The sequence below is a fragment of the Physella acuta genome, unplaced genomic scaffold (assembly GCF_028476545.2).
Source record: "Physella acuta isolate Inbredline_101_S28 unplaced genomic scaffold, ASM2847654v3 ptg001377l, whole genome shotgun sequence".
In the NCBI taxonomy this organism is placed as follows: Eukaryota; Metazoa; Mollusca; class Gastropoda; family Physidae; genus Physella; species Physella acuta.
The window spans coordinates 601,998-620,122 of record NW_026732892.1 but is presented as its reverse complement, the minus strand read 5'-3'; the positions used below and the strand labels follow the sequence as shown (position 1 = coordinate 620,122).

The window sequence follows — 18,125 nt, the reverse complement described above, 5'->3', positions numbered from 1 at the left end:
CATACGTGTGTACACTGCTGGTAACGCCATACGTGTGTACACTGCTGGTAACGCCATACGTGTGTACACTACTCGTGACGCCTTAGATGTGTACACTACTGTAACGTCATACGTGTGTACACTGCTGGTAACGCCATACGTGTGTACACTGCTGGTAACGCCATACGTGTGTACACTACTCGTGACGCCTTACATGTGTACACTACTGTAACGTCATACAACACATGTTCGGTACATCCCCACGAAAGGTGGGGGGTGGGGTGGGTGGGTTGGGGGGGGGGTGCTATTCACATCAAGTGACATCTGAAGATTGGCCGCTTGTAGCGAGACGATTACGCCCCTTTGATTCCAGCTTCCGTTTGCTAAATGGTGATTAACGAATGTTTAAATTTGAGTGGGGTACGGTTTAAATCTTACAGCTGCTGTATATGTTGATGGTGGAAGTGTGTACCAGACATAGTCTTGTTTGCCTCTACTTGAAGGTTATTTCTTTCTTTTGTAAGATGCAACTTAGAGGCGATGCTGTTTCCTTAAGGATGTTACGATACTATCAATCTAAGTTTTGATGCCAACATGAAATGTTTCTTGTTAGATGTATGTCATTCTCTGTCTGACGCATGTCTGTCTCTGCAAGGTGTGTCTTGTGCATGTCAGGACGGGTACCGCCCTAAAATGTCTGCCTCCCGTCACTAGAACCGAGGGCTGAGCTAAAGACTAGCCATTGATTTTATGAAAGAGCTCTTTTATTCTCCAGCCTAATTTAACAGGACAGTCACCAGCAACCAGTTAATGGTCTTATAGGACTCCTGTGGTCGGTGGCAGGGGGGAGACGCACAGATTGTCAGTTTTCTAGGGGGGGGGGGAGGGGGCATGTCAGCATTACGGCTACAGACAGGAAGTTAGGGAGGTTATGGGGTGGGGGGGGGCACAGATTGTCAGTTTTGTATGGGGGAGGGGGCATGTCAGCATTACGGCTACAGACGGGAAAGTTAGGGTGGTTATTGGGTGGGGGGGGGGGGCACAGATTGTCAGTTTTGTCAGTTTTGTATGGGGAGGGGGTCACTGCTCTCATTACGTGCGTCCTATGAAGCAGTCACTGCGGGGTCCTATGAAGCTGTGGGAAGACGTTTGGTGTGCCGGCAGTGAGAAAAGCTAGCGGGACACTTATTTAATGGACCTTAGAGAACTGTGGTTTTCTGTCGGTCTCTCCACTTGGTCACTAGACCTTCGACTATGTCCCTTTGTCACTAGTGCATGCATATAGAATGTCCCTTTGTCACTAATGCATGCATATAGAATGTCCCTTTGTTATTAGTGTATGCATATAGAATGTCCCTTTGTCACTAGTGCATGCATATAGAATGTCCCTTTGTCACTAGTGCATGCATATAGAATGTCCCTTTGTCACTAGTGCATGCATATAGAATGTCCCTTTGTCACTAGTGCATGCATATGAAATGTCCCTTTGTTATTAGTGTATGCATATAGAATGTCCCTTTGTCACTAGTGCATGCATATAGAATGTCCCTTTGTCACTAGTGCATGCATATAGAATGTCCCTTTGTTATTAGTGTATGCATATGAAATGTCCCTTTGTCACTATTGCATGCATATAGAATGTCCCTTTGCCACTAGTGCATGCATATAGAATGTCCCTTTGTTATTAGTGTATGCATATGAAATGTCCCTTTAATCATTAGTACTTCTATATGGAATGTATATTTGTAACAATTCTTAATAAAACAGTATACTAAAGAGCCAGTATATACATATATTTTTGAAACGATTAATTGAATATATTCTAAACCTTTCGTTTATATCCAAGTAGGCTATGCTGCAGTCTCTCCATTTAAATGTCAATACATATATCATCCTGCACACGATGTTTTGTCCACTTAAAATTTTCCACACTTATGAAACGTTTGAGTTGGAAAAAGAAATAAATAATTTTCGCTTCCAGAGCGAGCACAATGAAACTTGGAACGAAAATCGATACATCTAAAATCAGCGTGTAAACAAATTCTCTTGGTTTCAAAGTTTGTATGCCATCTGAATTGTAATTGTCTCCCATATTTTAATGTTTGTATCCCATCTAAATTGTCTCCCATATTTTAATGTTTGATGCAATATGAATTGTCTCCCATATTTTAATGTTTGTATGCCATCTAAATTGTCTCCCATATTTTAATGTTTGATGCCATCTGAATTGAAATTGTCTCCCATATTTTACAGTTTGATGCCATCTGAATTGTCTCCCATATTTTAAAGTGTGTATGGCTTGTGAATTATCTCCTATATTTAACGTTTTGTATGCCATTTGATATGGTCTCACATCTTTGTATTTTCGACTGTTTGAAAAGTTTTTACAACATCTTATTTTTTTCCTTAAGATTTTTCTTTAAATGTTATTTTGTGTACTATTAGCTTTGACCAATAGTTAAAATAGAAAGAAATAACGGCAGTTAAGCAGGGATATTTGTTTCTGCTGTTACAAGTGTAAGGTCTAGTTTTCATGTTGCGCTAAAGCTGATATCCCCCACGGGAATGGGGGGGGGGGGCTTGTCTTCCAACCTGGGAAGCCGTGGCATGAAGACAATAGGACGCATGAAACCATTTAGTGCTGGCTGTAAAGCTGGAGTTTATAGGACAAGATTTCACTTACAATAACAGCTTTGTGTTGTGTGCTTAATATGCTGTATGAAAAGGCATTTTTATTTAAGCATTATTTGCTGAGCCTTCGTTGCATAAAGGCGTGTAGTGGGGTTTTAAGATCTTATTCGGAGTAGTTTGACAAGGACATTCTTGTATCTTAGTACAATTACATAATGTGACTAAAACATTGAGTTATGTGTCCTACAAATAGATCATGTGTATATACAGTTGTATCATGTAGACACAAGATATAAGTACACAGAAGCTGGCATTATTAATTACTACTAACAACTTCACATCAATTCTTATAGTGGAATTGTTTTCCTGCCTTAAGTGTGTAGTCAATTAAGAAAACAAACTCAAGACATTTCCACCTAGCAACTGTTTACCTTAAATTCATTTTGTTCTTACGTTAATTCTCCGCTAGTGAAATATTGTTTGAAATCTTAATACTTAAATCCACAAGAGCATACAACTCTAATCTCTGGGATTTACTACCTGCTAGTCTTTATCATCAGTTCACACTTTTTCTGACTGCAGTAATATGTTATATGCACCTGTTCAAAGTTTTCACACTTTAGATCACAGGCTCCCAAACTTTTTAAGGTGGTGACCTCTTTTTATATTTTTTATAATAACCCGCAACCACCTCCCCACACACATACACAAAATGAAAGAAAAAGCACTTTTAATAAAGGAAAACAAAAACAACAAAACTAGTTTGTGTATTCTCGTTTAAAAAAAATAATTTTAGATAGCATAATGAGATTGTTGAAATTAAATGTTATTGTCGCTTCAAATTTGCCGGTATGTTTTTTTAAAACCTCATGTCATTCCTAATATTTTTTTGTTTTTAAAACGTCGAAGAGTTGATAGTCTAGTCTCGCAGACATTTGAAGACAACTGTACTGGTCCAAAGACCAGCGTCGTCAATTTTTGGTTTGAATTTTACCTACAGCACCAAAATGGTTTGGACAATGTTTTAATTCTGAAGAATCTTTCTACAAATCCAAAAATTCATCAAGTTGTTCATCAGAAAAGTTGACTATTTCAATGTGTCGGTGTATTCTGTTATAGTTTTATTCCGTCAACTCAGGAAAATAACGAAGGAGTTTCAATGAGATTTTATTTGGTTTCACCTGCAGATTATCCACTATGTTGTACAGTTTTTCCAAACTTGGCAATTTTTCCAAACTTGGCAATTTTTCCAGCCTCCCTGCCTTTTGATGTCACAATAATTTTCTGTGTATTCTAAATGATTCATCCCAAACTGACGTTTGTGTTTGTGAGGGAAAGTCCTGACTGAGAAGAACTTTGAGCGATTCGCGTTTTGGTCTCTCTATTCTATTGCCAGTCAGGTTTGTAAAGCGGAATTAGTGTAGTTTTCTGTACAAGTTGGCGACCCTCAGAAAACCCATCGGACCGACAGTTTGGGAACCTCTGTTTAGAACATACTCGCTCCCAGCTTGCGTCATAAGGGAATTATTTAAGTATTATCTAGTTGTTTGCTGTTGTATAAGGATGAACTAAGTGGTACTGTTTGTAGGAGCAACATATTATCATGGTAATCCTGCAGCAGATGGAACTTTGGTCCTTTTATTCTGATCGCTTGACCACAGCACGGTGACGTCATGCCAGATAGCGGTGGCCACTGAAATCAAATAGTTTGAATGTGAGATCGTGTCAATAGTCGAATTCTTTGTACTCTCCGGGTCTCGCTGCAGGTGTGTTAAGGTATGGCCATTGTTTAGAGCACGTGTGTTAAGGGATGTTCCCCTATCGCTGCTAGATCTCCCCACTATGTGGTCCCTACTCCTCTAGATCTCCCCAATCTGCTGTCCCTACTCCTCTAGATCTCCCCAATCTGTGGTCCCTACTCCTCTAGATCTCCACAATCTGCTGTCCCTACTCTAGATCTCACCACTATGTGGTCCCTACTCCTCTAGATCTCCCCAATCTGCTGTCCCTACTCCTCTAGATCTCCCCAATCTGTGGTCCCTACTCCTCTAGATCTCCACAATCTGCTGTCCCTACTCTAGATCTCACCACTATGTGGTCCCTACTCCTCTAGATCTCCCCAATCTGCTGTCCCTACTCTAGATCTCCCCAATCTGTGGTCCCTACTCCTCTAGATCTCCCCAATCTGCTGTCCCTACTCCTCTAGATCTCCCCAATCTGTGGTCCCTACTCCTCTAGATCTCCCCAATCTGTGGTCCCTACTCCTCTAGATCTCCCCAATCTGTGGTCCCTACTCCTCTAGATCTCCCCAATCTGCGGTCCCTACTCCTCTAGATCTCCCCACTATGTGGTCCCTACTCCTCTAGATCTCCCCAATCTGCTGTCCCTACTCCTCTAGATCTCCCCACTCATTGGTCCCTACTCCTCTAGATCTCCCCACTATGTGGTCCCTACTCCTCTAGATCTCCCCAATCTTCTGTCCCTACTCCTCTAGATCTCCCCACTATGTGGTCCCTACTCCTCTAGATCTCCCCACTATGTGGTCCCTACTCCTCTAGATCTCCCCAATCTGCTGTCCCCACTCCTCTAGATCTCCCCAATCTGCTGTCCCCACTCCTCTAGATCTCCCCAATCTGCTGTCCCCACTCCTCTAGATCTCCCCAATCTGCTGTCCCTACTCCTCTAGATCTCCCCAATCTGTGGTCCCTACTCCTCTAGATCTCCCCAATCTGCTGTCCCTACTTCTCTAGATCTCCCCAATCTGTGGTCCCTACTCCTCTAGATCTCCACAATCTGCTGTCCCTACTCTAGATCTCACCACTATGTGGTCCCTACTCCTCTAGATCTCCCCAATCTGCTGTCCCTACTCTAGATCTCCCCAATCTGTGGTCCCTACTCCTCTAGATCTCCCCAATCTGCTGTCCCTACTCCTCTAGATCTCCCCAATCTGCTGTCCCTACTCCTCTAGATCTCCCCAATCTGCTGTCCCTACTCTAGATCTCCCCACTATGTGGTCCCTACTCCTCTAGATCTCCCCAATCTGTGGTCCCTACTCCTCTAGATCTCCCCAATCTGCTGTCCCCACTCCTCTAGATCTCCCCAATCTGCTGTCCCCACTCCTCTAGATCTCCCCAATCTGCTGTCCCCACTCCTCTAGATCTCCCCAATCTGCTGTCCCTACTCCTCTAGATCTCCCCAATCTGTGGTCCCTACTCCTCTAGATCTCCCCAATCTGCTGTCCCTACTCCTCTAGATCTCCCCAATCTGTGGTCCCTACTCCTCTAGATCTCCACAATCTGCTGTCCCTACTCTAGATCTCACCACTATGTGGTCCCTACTCCTCTAGATCTCCCCAATCTGCTGTCCCTACTCTAGATCTCCCCAATCTGTGGTCCCTACTCCTCTAGATCTCCCCAATCTGCTGTCCCTACTCCTCTAGATCTCCCCAATCTGCTGTCCCTACTCCTCTAGATCTCCCCAATCTGCTGTCCCTACTCTAGATCTCCCCACTATGTGGTCCCTACTCCTCTAGATCTCCCCAATCTGTGGTCCCTACTCCTCTAGATCTCCCCAATCTGCTGTCCCTACTCCTCTAGATCTCCCCACTATGTGGTCCCTACTCCTCTAGATCTCCCCAATCTGCTGTCCCCACTCCTCTAGATCTCCCCAATCTGCTGTCCCTACTCCTCTAGATCTCCCCACTATGTGGTCCCTACTCCTCTAGATCTCCCCAATCTGCTGTCCCTACTCCTCTAGATCTCCCCAATCTGTGGTCCCTACTCCTCTAGATCTCCCCACTATGTGGTCCCTACTCCTCTAGATCTCCCCACTATGTGGTCCCTACTCCTCTAGATCTCCCCAATCTTCTGTCCCTACTCCTCTAGATCTCCCCACTATGTGGTCCCTACTCCTATAGATCTCCCCAATCTGCTGTCCCCACTCCTCTAGATCTCCCCAATCTGCTGTCCCCACTCCTCTAGATCTCCCCAATCTGCTGTCCCCACTCCTCTAGATCTCCCCAATCTGCTGTCCCTACTCCTCTAGATCTCCCCAATCTGTGGTCCCTACTCCTCCAGATCTCCCCAATCTGTGGTCCCTACTCTAGATCTCCCCACTATGTGGTCCCTACTCCTCTAGATCTCCCCAATCTGCTGTCCCTACTCCTCTAGATCTCCCCAATCTGCTGTCCCTACTCCTCTAGATCTCCCCAATCTGCTGTCCCTACTCCTCTAGATCTCCCCAATCTGCTGTCCCTACTCCTCTAGATCTCCCCAATCTACTGTCCCTACTCCTCTAGATCTCCCCAATCTGTGGTCCCTACTCCTCTAGATCTCCCCACTATGTGGTCCCTACTCCTCTAGATCTCCCCAATCTGTGGTCCCTACTCCTCTAGATCTCCCCAATCTGCTGTCCCTACTCCTCTAGATCTCCCCAATCTGTGGTCCCTACTCCTCTAGATCTCCCCAATCTGCAGTCCCTACTCCTCTAGATCTCCCCAATCTGTGGTCCCTACTCCTCTAGATCTCCCCAATCTGCTGTCCCCACTCCTCTAGATCTCCCCAATCTGCTGTCCCCACTCCTCTAGATCTCCCCAATCTGCTGTCCCTACTCCTCTAGATCTCCCCAATCTGTGGTCCCTACTCCTCCAGATCTCCCCAATCTGCTGTCCCTACTCTAGATCTCCCCACTATGTGGTCCCTACTCCTCTAGATCTCCCCAATCTGCTGTCCCTACTTCTCTAGATCTCCCCGATCTGCTGTCCCTACTCCTCTAGATCTCCCCAATCTGTGGTCCCTACTCCTCTAGATCTCCCCAATCTGTGGTCCCTACTCTAGATCTCCCCAATCTGTGGTCCCTACTCCTCCAGATCTCCCCAATCTGTGGTCCCTACTCTAGATCTCCCCACTATGTGGTCCCTACTCCTCTAGATCTCCCCAATCTGCTGTCCCTACTCCTCTAGATCTCCCCAATCTGTGGTCCCTACTCCTCCAGATCTCCCCAATCTGTGGTCCCTACTTTAGATCTCCCCACTATGTGGTCCCTACTCCTCTAGATCTCCCCAATCTGCGGCCCCTATCGCTGGTAACGTTACGTATTCATGTCGTCCCCCATCAATATGCCGGCAGTGATCAAACCTATACCCCTCCATGAATATATGCTAATCGCCAGGCACGAGACAAGGAAAAGAAAACATTCACCAAACTTGGCAACGATGTTTTCACAAGGGAAACATTCACCAAACTTGGCAACGATGTTTTCACAAGGGAAACATTCACCAAACTTGGCAACGATGTTTTCACAAGGGAAATATTCACCAAACTTGGCACACATGTTTTTACAAGGGAAACATTCACCAAACTTGGCAACGATGTTTTCACAAGGGAAACATTCACCAAACTTGGCAACGATGTTTTCACAAGGGAAATATTCACCAAACTTGGCATACATGTTTTTACAAGGGAAACATTCACCAAACTTGGCAACGATGTTTTCACATGGGAAACATTGACCAAACTTGGCAACGATGTTTTCACATGATAAACATTCACCAAACTAAGCAACGATGTTTTCACATGGGAAACATTCACCAAACTTGGCAACGCTGTTTTCATATGGGAAACATTGACCAAACTTGGCAAAGATGTTTTCACAAGGGAAACATTCACCAAACTTGGTAAAGATGTTTTCACAAGGGAAACATTCACCAAACTTGGCAAACATGTTTTCACATGGGAAACATTCACCAAACTTGGCAACGATGTTTTCACAAGGGAAATATTCACCAAACTTGGCATACATGTTTTTACAAGGGAAACATTCACCAAACTTGGCAACGATGTTTTCACATGGGAAACATTGACCAAACTTGGCAACGATGTTTTCACGTGATAAACATTCACCAAACTAAGCAACGATGTTTTCACATGGGAAACATTCACCAAACTTGGCAACGCTGTTTTCAAATGGGAAACATTGACCAAACTTGGCAAAGATGTTTTCACAAGGGAAACATTCACCAAACTTGGTAAAGATGTTTTCACAAGGGAAACATTCACCAAACTTGGTAAAGATGTTTTCACAAGGGAAACATTCACCAAACTTGGCAAACATGTTTTCACAAGGGAAACATTCACCAAACTTGGCAAACATGTTTTCACAAGGGAAACATTCACCAAACTTGGCAAACATGTTTTCACAAGGGAAACATTCACCAAACTTGGTAAAGATGTTTTCACATGGGAAACATTGACCAAACTTGGCAAGGATGGTGTCATAGGGGATGGTTACTCTTGTAACTATTTCAACGTTTTAAACAGCCTTTACATCAGCATTCTCAAATATTAGAACGTGTTCACCTAAACACTAACGACATATACCTAAACGCATTCAACGACTTTAGCATTTTAAACAATGTTCAAACAAATTATTAAAACTTCCAATATCTTTACAAACTGTATCAACGCTGTGTCTAAACAAACTGTATTCAAACTTTGTTTACACAAACTAAATCTGTGCTTTGTCCCGTGTATTTCCTGACACCTATATAGTCTGAGACTACCAGATCTCTGTTATATCCTAGACATTTTGATTTCTCTTCTCCCCCTGTGTGAGAAGAGCCAACATCGGTTGCCTTAATGTTTCCGCCTCCATCCACCGTTGGAGGCTGACCTGTATTATGTCCTGATTCCTCCCGTAAACACGTTGATTGATGATAGAACGAGACATAAAACACATTTTAACACGCGGTCATTAGTAAACCCTGGCTGGGCCTGCAGTCAAACACAACCTAGACATACACAAGCGATACGTTCACTTGGCCAGTGCTGAGCAGACAATGCACGTAAGCTATTATAGGGGTAGCAATCTTTACTACTCGATGTTCGATCACATTTAAAAACACGGTGCATAAACCGGCAGTCTGGGTTTGTTGCCATTAGTCTAGATTTTCTGGCATATATATATATATATATATATATATATATATATATATATATATATATATATATATATATATATATATATATATATATATATATATATATATATACACGCAAATATATATATATATATATATATATATATATATATATATATATATATATATATATATATATATATATATATATATATATATATATATATATATATATATATATACACATACATATACAGACACAGTTGTACCTGAGAGAAAAGAAACATTTCCCCCTCAAGCGACTGGCTGAGCGTAAGAAATTGGTTTCTGTTCTCTATGGCAAGAAGTCGTATAAGCTGTAATGTAGAGGAGTTTAGTTGAGCAGGGAAATCAATAGCACCTAATAATTTGATTAATTGATCCAGCCAAAAATGTGTTGATTTTATTAGCCCTGGGTTAGATGAAGCTCAGTGACGTCGGTTTCTTACACGTTATATTCCATGTGTTGTGCGACTTTTGTTCCATGTTCCATGTGTTGTGCGATTTTTGTTCCATGTGTTGTGCGACTTTTGTTCCATGTGTTGTGCGACTTTTGTTCCATGTGTTGTTTGACTTTTGTTCCATGTTCCATGTGTCGTGCGACTTTTATTCCATGTGTTGTTTGACTTTTGTTCCATGTTCCATGTGTTGTTTGACTTTTGTTCCGTGTTCCATGTGTTGTATGACTTTTGTTCTAGGTTCCATGTGTTGTTTGACTTTTGTTCCATGTTCTATGGGTTGTGCTACTTTTGTTTCTTGTTTCTTGTGTTGTGCTACTTGTGTTCCATGTTCTATGTGTTGTGCGACTTTTGCTCCATGCTCCATGTTAATGTATTGTTGGCTAGTTTTGTTCTTTAACAATGGGACAAACCTGTCTACCGATGGGGTAATTATGTGCAAGGAACCTCCCTCCACTGACTGATGGGATACTGTGGCATACCAACCACGTTATCAATGCGATTATGTGGCAGACAAACTTCATAACATCGAAATTATATAGCAGACAAACCTCCCTAACAACTGGATTATGTGGCTGACAAACTTCATAACAACTGGATTAATTGACAGACAAACCTCCATAACAACTGGATTATGTGACAGACAAACTTCACTAACAGCTGGATTTTGTGGCAGACAAACCTCCCTTACAACGGGATTATAAGGCAGACAAACCTCCCTAACAAGTATATTATGTGGCAGACAAACCTCCCTAACAACTGGATTATGTGGCAAACTTTATAACAACGATCTTATGTCAGACAAACAACACACGTCCCATGCATTATTTGTCCCAATTCTATCTCGTCTAAATGAAAGACAAACATATTGGATAAAGTGCGACCTCTTTACACAAGGACAGAGCTTAACTTTCTGCCTGAGCCCACATTAAGCTCTTCTCTGAGCAATTATATAGACGCCATTTGTCTGGAGTCTTTCTCTAAGCACGATAAAACAACTTTAAACTCTTCAAGCCCATTCATTTCCTGGCTCTACTTCTCTGCGTTTTGAATAGATGTGTTTGTCTACATGCTGCATATTGATGTCTTGTTATTAAAGATAGGAGGATATAAAGCCAACTAGTATTAGTGTTAATCATTAATTATTAAGTTTCAATAAGAAATCATTAACTTAATGATTTCTTATTGAAACCAAATGTGGCAGCCGAAGGTATTGGTTCGGGAAAGTAACTTATCAATTCTTTCTTTACTGGAAAAGTTGTCGACCCCTGCCGTAGGAAACAGAAACCATGAACAAGTAGATGAAGGTAACTCAGCACAGAAAACGCTGCCAAGCAATTAGACGCGGTTACTTCTCTTTGTGCATCTTGATTCTGCGGGCAGCTCAATAAAAGTGACATTTTTATGTTAGCCGTGCGCTGTGTGTTAGCGGTACTGGGGATATAGCTTTTTACTGGCGGTCCGCGGTGTTTTTAAACTTTATCAAGTAATAAGATGCTATATAGTCCCATCTCTTATACACGTTGTTATCAAGTAATTAGATGATATAGTCATATTTACATCCCCACCTCCTCCTTTATATAACAGACGTGGTTATCAAGTAATTAGATGATATAGTCATATTTACATCCCCACCTCCTCCTTTATATAACAGACGTGGTTATCAAGTAAAAGATGCTATAGTCATATTTACCTTAGTCCCGCATCATTTCTCAGGTAACATCCCCCCCACCCCACTCAAAAAAAAATCACGCAAGTTCCTGCTCTAGCGTGATTGTTGCGGTATAGGTAGGTTATTTTCCTTTGTAAGTCGGCTCTCACCAACTAGGGGTCCTATTGACAATAATTGTATTTTTAACAACCTACCGCATTTTAAACACAGACTTTTCTTTCAGTTGGCTAAGTCGGTCCACTATTTAATTTTTCTCCTCTGCAAAGGCCCACGTCCCCTAGTGTTAACCTTTGACCCAATGCCAAACTTGCAGTAGCACCATTACTTGCAGTAGCACCCGTCCATGCAGCTGACAGTTGACCTTTGACCCCAATGCCAAACTTGCAGTAGCACCCTTACATGCAGCTGTGCTGACAGCAATTGGTTCTTGCTGTTTGTACACAACACTTGACCATGACGTCACACAATGTGCAGGTCACACAGCCCGTTAACCCACAGAACTGGGGGGGGGGAGCTACAAATCTGTTCGTGTACATAGCTGAGCTGAACTTACACTAGTGGGATAAACAGCTCACATACATACAGACCCCATCCCCGCCTGTACTCGCTCACCACACCCCCCTCCAAGCACCCGTGTCTGTTTTATATCTGAACATTTTTATTTCTCTAGAATCAGATTCAGAGCGTTCAGTTTTGTTATCTTGTTTTATTTTGGTTTTATGCCTGTTTCTTTATAGATATAATAAACCACAATTCATTTCTTCTTGATCGCCTACATATCACCTTTCATTTCTTCCTCCGTTTGCCTATATATCCCCATTCATTTCTTCTTGATTGTGTATATACCACAGTCCATTTAATCTTTTCCCTATATACCACCAATTATTCCTTCTTGTTTGCTTATATACCACCAATTATTTCTTGCCTATATACCACCAATTACTTCTTGCCTATATACCACCAATTACTTCTTGCCTATATACCACCAATTATTTCTTGCCTATATACCACCAATTACTTCTTGCCTATGTACCACCAATTACTTCTTGCCTATAATACCACCAATTACTTCTTGCCTATATACCACCAATTACTTCTTGCCTATATACCACCAATTACTTCTTGCCTATATACCACCAATTATTTCTTGCCTATATACCACCAATTACTTCTTGCCTATATACCACCAATTATTTCTTGCCTATATACCACCAATTACTTCTCTCCTATATACCACCAATTACTTCTTGCCTATATACCACCAATTACTTCTTGCCTATATACCACCAATTATTTCTTTCCTATATACCACCAATTATTTCTTGCCTATATACCACCAATTATTTCTTGCCACCATCAAGCCGAACCTACAGTCAATACTTTTGGGCTCCCTTTAAATCGCGGACATCTTGTCTTGGCACTCCGCAGACAGCCTGGCGATGCTAGTTTACAGAGCAGAAGCCAAAAAGCCGCCATGTTCCTGCCATTTTTCTCCCGTCTTGCTTACCTGTAGTACCGCTAATTAAACTAATCAGAGATATTTGTCCTTGTCCTATGCATGTCTACACATTGTTTAGGCTATTACAAGTGGGGGTCGAGTCCAACTGATGCTGCCTAATTTGTTGTATGTCGTTTGTCGAACTGATGTTACATCATTTGTTGTATGTCGTTTGTCGAACTGATGTTACATTATTTGTTGTATGTCGTTTGTCGAACTGATGTTACATTATTTGTTGTATTGTGTCCGTCCAGTTCCTAATCTACGAGACATATTGTCGTTTGTCGGACGCCGGACGATGTGTTGTACACGATTGTTGAACGTCAGACGCCGTGTAGAATCTCTCTAGCAATAGACGACCTGTTGTACACGCGCGTGTAGAGCGAGCGCTGTTTACAGCCGGCTGTTGTGTGTCAGCGCTCCTAGATCGATATCCGGTGAGTGTGAGCGATCTGTAGACGCGTGACTCACTCCTTGTGGCCACCCGACTGTTGCCGGCCCCGCTTCTGGTGCCATTTAAGATTGACTATCGGCTTTAAGTTATGCAGACATAATCAGCTCCAGCCAATCGGAGCGCGTCTTTCAGCCTTGTGTGACACCGGGAGATGCATTATGCCTCCCTAGCCTGACAGGACAACACCGTCAGATATCGCGCTTTGGCGCAGTGGACACGACATTTGGGCTCATTGGAAAAGTTGAGGGCACGGACACTAGCTGGACGTAGATCGAGGATTTGAGCAGGCAGAGATTTGTTGACCGTCTCAAGGAGCACTTGTTACGTCTGACGGAATCGCCAGAGCCGAACATGATGGCTGAGCAGCCTCAGTCGCCGCCTAAACATCACAAGGTAGAGATCATTTTCTTAACCCTCTCGTGTCTAGTTAGTTGCCGTAGTTAACATAGGAACAGACATAGGAACACGGCTCGTACGTTTATTTCACGTGTTTAGAACCCATGTTAGTTGAGCCAGGCCGAGGGATAGGGTGACAAACGGTTGCTCATGCCGACATGTTTTCTCCAGCTCTTTCATTACTAATGAGTGACGTCACTGATCGATCTCTCTCAGCGCGTATATGTCGTAGTATGTTTATGTCGTCGTATTGCTCACATAATGGTTGTAGTTTCCCCAGTGTATGACTTGCTACAAAGACTGAAATCTTTTTGTTGGTTGTCATCTACTAGCTATGACTCACAAATCACCACCTAGTACTCGATTCATTGATCCCCCTCCACCATCTCCCTCACCCACCCCCTCACGTCTTGTGGGTATCGATCGATTCGCTGTAAGGTAGGGGCTGGCTCTATTCTGGTCGTGGCTGTTGTTTCTTTCTCCCACCTGCTCACGTGATCCTGACCAGCTTGACCACGACACTCCTGCTACGTGACACCGTGGTGTCCAGCTGATCTAGTCATCACCTGACCTGGGGTCACGTGTGCTGGACAATGGCCCTGTATGATCCCGCTTTTGTAACAATTTTACTTCCGTATACCTTCAGCTGAAAACACAAATCAAAACAATGGTTGATTGTTTGCTCTTCACAATAGTTCACTGAAACCTTTCTACCATGACGTCATCAAAATATGCGCTCCACTTAGTGTGCAATCATTCTGCTGTGTTTATAGTGCGTTGATTTAGCACATAGTGTACAGTGCAGTACCCTGGATCACATGAAACGACCCCCCCCCCCCGTCCCCCGCCTTACCTCAACACTGACGCGTGTTTAGCGGTGCTCTGCTCACTGTAAATGTGACCTAGTTTCATTGTGCTGTAACATGACATGAAAACAACGAGCACAATTTGTGTGAGTACTCAGCTGACCTACCCCTCTCACCCCTAATACATGCAGGTCAACAAACAACTATGGCCTAGTCATCTTATCAATAGCTGATAATTGATTAAAAATGTCGGATTTTTACGTATCGATTTTTTTCTCGATCTAAATATAGAAACTGGGTCAGGCAATGTGTAATCCGTGTACGTAGTAGTGAGCACTCATCTTTCAATTTCCCCAGTAAATGACAAGTGTAGCACGTGTAGGTGTGATTGGTTAGCGCGTAGGTGTGTCTAATGGTGGCTGATGTGGTCCCACTCACACGCTGATGGTGTGTCTCTAATGGTGGCTGGTGTGGTCCCACTCACACGCTGTAGGTGTGTCTAATGGTGGCTGATGTGGTCCCACTCACACGCTGTAGGTGTGTCTAATGGTGGCTGGTGTGTTCCCACTCACACGCTGTAGGTGTGTCTAATGGTGGCTGGTGTGGTCCCACTCACACGCTGTAGGTGTGTCTAATGGTGGCTGGTGTGGTCCCACTCACACGCTTGAGGTGGCTGGTGTGGTCCCACTCACACGCTCATAACGCTGATACAAAACCCAGAGACTCGGCATTATCTCCAGGATATTCTGGAATCACCGACACACCTGCGTTACCTGTGGAAACACACGGGAGCAGCTCACGTCACTGATCTATTTACTCGCATACCTTGATTGTTGTGTGTGTGTGGACTTTTAGGACTTTCGATTTCGTCACTATCTCTCGCTATCTACTGTTGTGTGTACTAAAAGATGTGAAGTTGCTAGTCTAGGATTCAATTCTTGTGTAGGTCCTGGGTTTTGTTGACAGCGGTACAGAGATGAGCGCCCCACGCAAGCAGGTAAACATGGATGTTGAGCATGTAGCCAGCGTGCATTAGCTGGCAGGTTTACATGTCCTTGTTTCATTCGTCACACGGCATGTGGTAGGCTTCTCCTTAGTGTGAGAACCCGTAGGTCTCACGTCTCTAGAGGTCTTAGAGCGTCTAGAGGCGGTCTCTTGCTAACCATGGATGTAACCTTGTGGGCTACTACGTGACTTTGGCTTGACACAGGTACATGACTGTGTAGATTTACGGCATTTATCTGACTCTATGACTCGACACGGACGACATGATTTTCTGATTGGACAGTCAGGTGAAACAGAAACTGAAACCTGATTTATCTTCTCAGTCAAGAATATTTATAGATCTACATCGTTTTCTTACTAGTCCGCTTATGTTTATTCTGTCACGAATATTTGCATGCGTTTCATCGGTTAAAATATTGTCAGCGTCCCAATAGCACCTCTCACCTTCATGTAGTTAAAATATTGTCAGCGTCCCAATAGCACCTCTCACCTTCATGTAGTTAAAATATTGTCAGCGTCTAAATAGCACCCCACACCTTCATGTAGTTAAAATATTGTCAGCGTCCAAATAGCACCTCTCACCTTCATGTAGTTAAAATATTGTCAGCGTCCGAATAGCACCTCTCACCTTCATGTAGTTAAAATATTGTCAGCGTCCGAATAGCACCCCACACCTTCAAGTAGTTAAAATATTGTCAGCGTTCAATAACCCCCATCATTAGCTCTGATCCTGGGTATTTTATGCCACACCAGCGGGTCAGCTGATAAAGCTCGTACTAGACTAGCTGGAAGTGTCACAGTTATGGTGATTGATTACGTCAGTGTCTTGGGTATGGCGTCATTGTGTTGTCGTGATGCCACCATGATGTCACTGTGTCACTGTGGTGGCTGTGACTGTGTCATGGTTTTAGTTTGTTGGTTACACTGTCACTGTATTTTCGTGTCACTTGCCATAATACAAATGTATTGAATACCTCTGCTCTCACTCTGCGACAGTGTCATTTCCCCATGTCCCATCCCCCTTGTATCCGACAGCTCTGATCTAAAGTTTCTCTTGTGTTGACGGCTGCAAATAGTCTGCACCTAACGCAGTTAACAATTTCACCCGTTATCTAAGTTGGTGCCATATAACTTTCATACATCTCACCTGTCATTAGACAACTAATGCCACTACCAAATGCCACTATAGTCAACGGATGTCCCAAATGTGTCGACCAGCGCCGAGGTGTGTTCAAACGTTGTTTGTTTTCCCTTGTTGTATCAGTGTCGCACCAGGTGACCCGGTTAAAACAATGACCTGGATAAAACAATGACCTGGACTACAATCAGAGCACATTGTTCTGTGATAACCTACACACCAGCAGCCGATACACACCTTTACTAGCGCGGCCCATTACCTGTCCTACACATGTTTATGGCTGTAGATACTGTTCATCTCGTTAGCGTGTACGGTGAACTAATTAATTAATGATTTAAACGTGCCCCTGATTTCGTTGATTTGAACCTGGATAGGTGTGTGATTGTCAGACATGGTGAGTTGTTGCCTTTGTTTATCTGTCACCGACATGACGTGTGTCATCTTTTAATTGGGCTTGTGTAGGGTGGCGGGACAGTTGTGTATGGTTGTGTTGGGTTTGTTGGGTGGTGGGGAGTGTCGGATACATAGGGAAGAGTTGGGTTTGTTTGGGAAGTTTGACTAACTACCTTGAAACAGGAGACATACGAAATAGTCTACGCATTTTAAAAATAGTTTTGGATGTTTAACTTGAGATGTTTTGAACAGTACCTTACAGGCTACTGTTTATCTTGTTGGGTTGTGTAAGTTGTATGTCAGCAAGTGACGTGTGTCTGGTCAAGCTTTACTTGCCTGTCTCTGGTTGACAATGTTTTGTTGATGGTTGACAGTGTTTTGTTGATGATTATGTCAAGTTTATCCCCTAACATGAGTTTGATGTATGAAACACGACTCAGCCAGCAAGTGGTGGATGCCGTTACTGTGTCGGCTAGCAGTGTAAGGTGCCCCAGACATCGATCGATCGATCTGTTTGGACCACTGGCTAGAGGCCACTTTCCCCTGGCGTCAATAAGATGCCAGTTTCTGGCTGCGTTACAGGCTCGCATTTGGCAAGCTAATGTGCTAACATTTCAGGCTAGATTAATCATTACCCTAACAGACCCCAACCCTAACGCATTTGGCAAGCTAATGTGCTAACATTTCAGGCTAGATTAATTACTACCCTAACAGACCCCAACCCTAACGCATTTGGCAAG

General features: G+C 43.3%; 1 protein-coding gene across 43 annotated transcripts in view; it reads left to right on the top strand.

The window, feature by feature from the left end:
- LOC131927134 (titin) overlaps window positions 1-18,125 on the top strand; it is a 152,487-nt gene that overhangs the window by 28,297 nt on the left and 106,065 nt on the right. For 35 of the 43 annotated variants that reach the window (XM_059282812.1, XM_059282839.1, XM_059282830.1 and 32 more), the window contains exon 1: window positions 13,641-14,040. The exons of 1 other annotated variant lie outside the window; for it this stretch is intronic. In XM_059282812.1, coding sequence (XP_059138795.1) covers window positions 13,999-14,040 — 42 coding nt within the window. In that variant the 5' untranslated portion in view covers window positions 13,641-13,998. Of the gene's footprint in view, window positions 1-13,639; window positions 14,041-15,547; window positions 15,847-17,231; window positions 17,387-18,125 lie in introns of those variants that run through there. 7 more of the 43 variants (XM_059282847.1, XM_059282846.1, XM_059282845.1 and 4 more) reach the window with 4 other exon arrangements.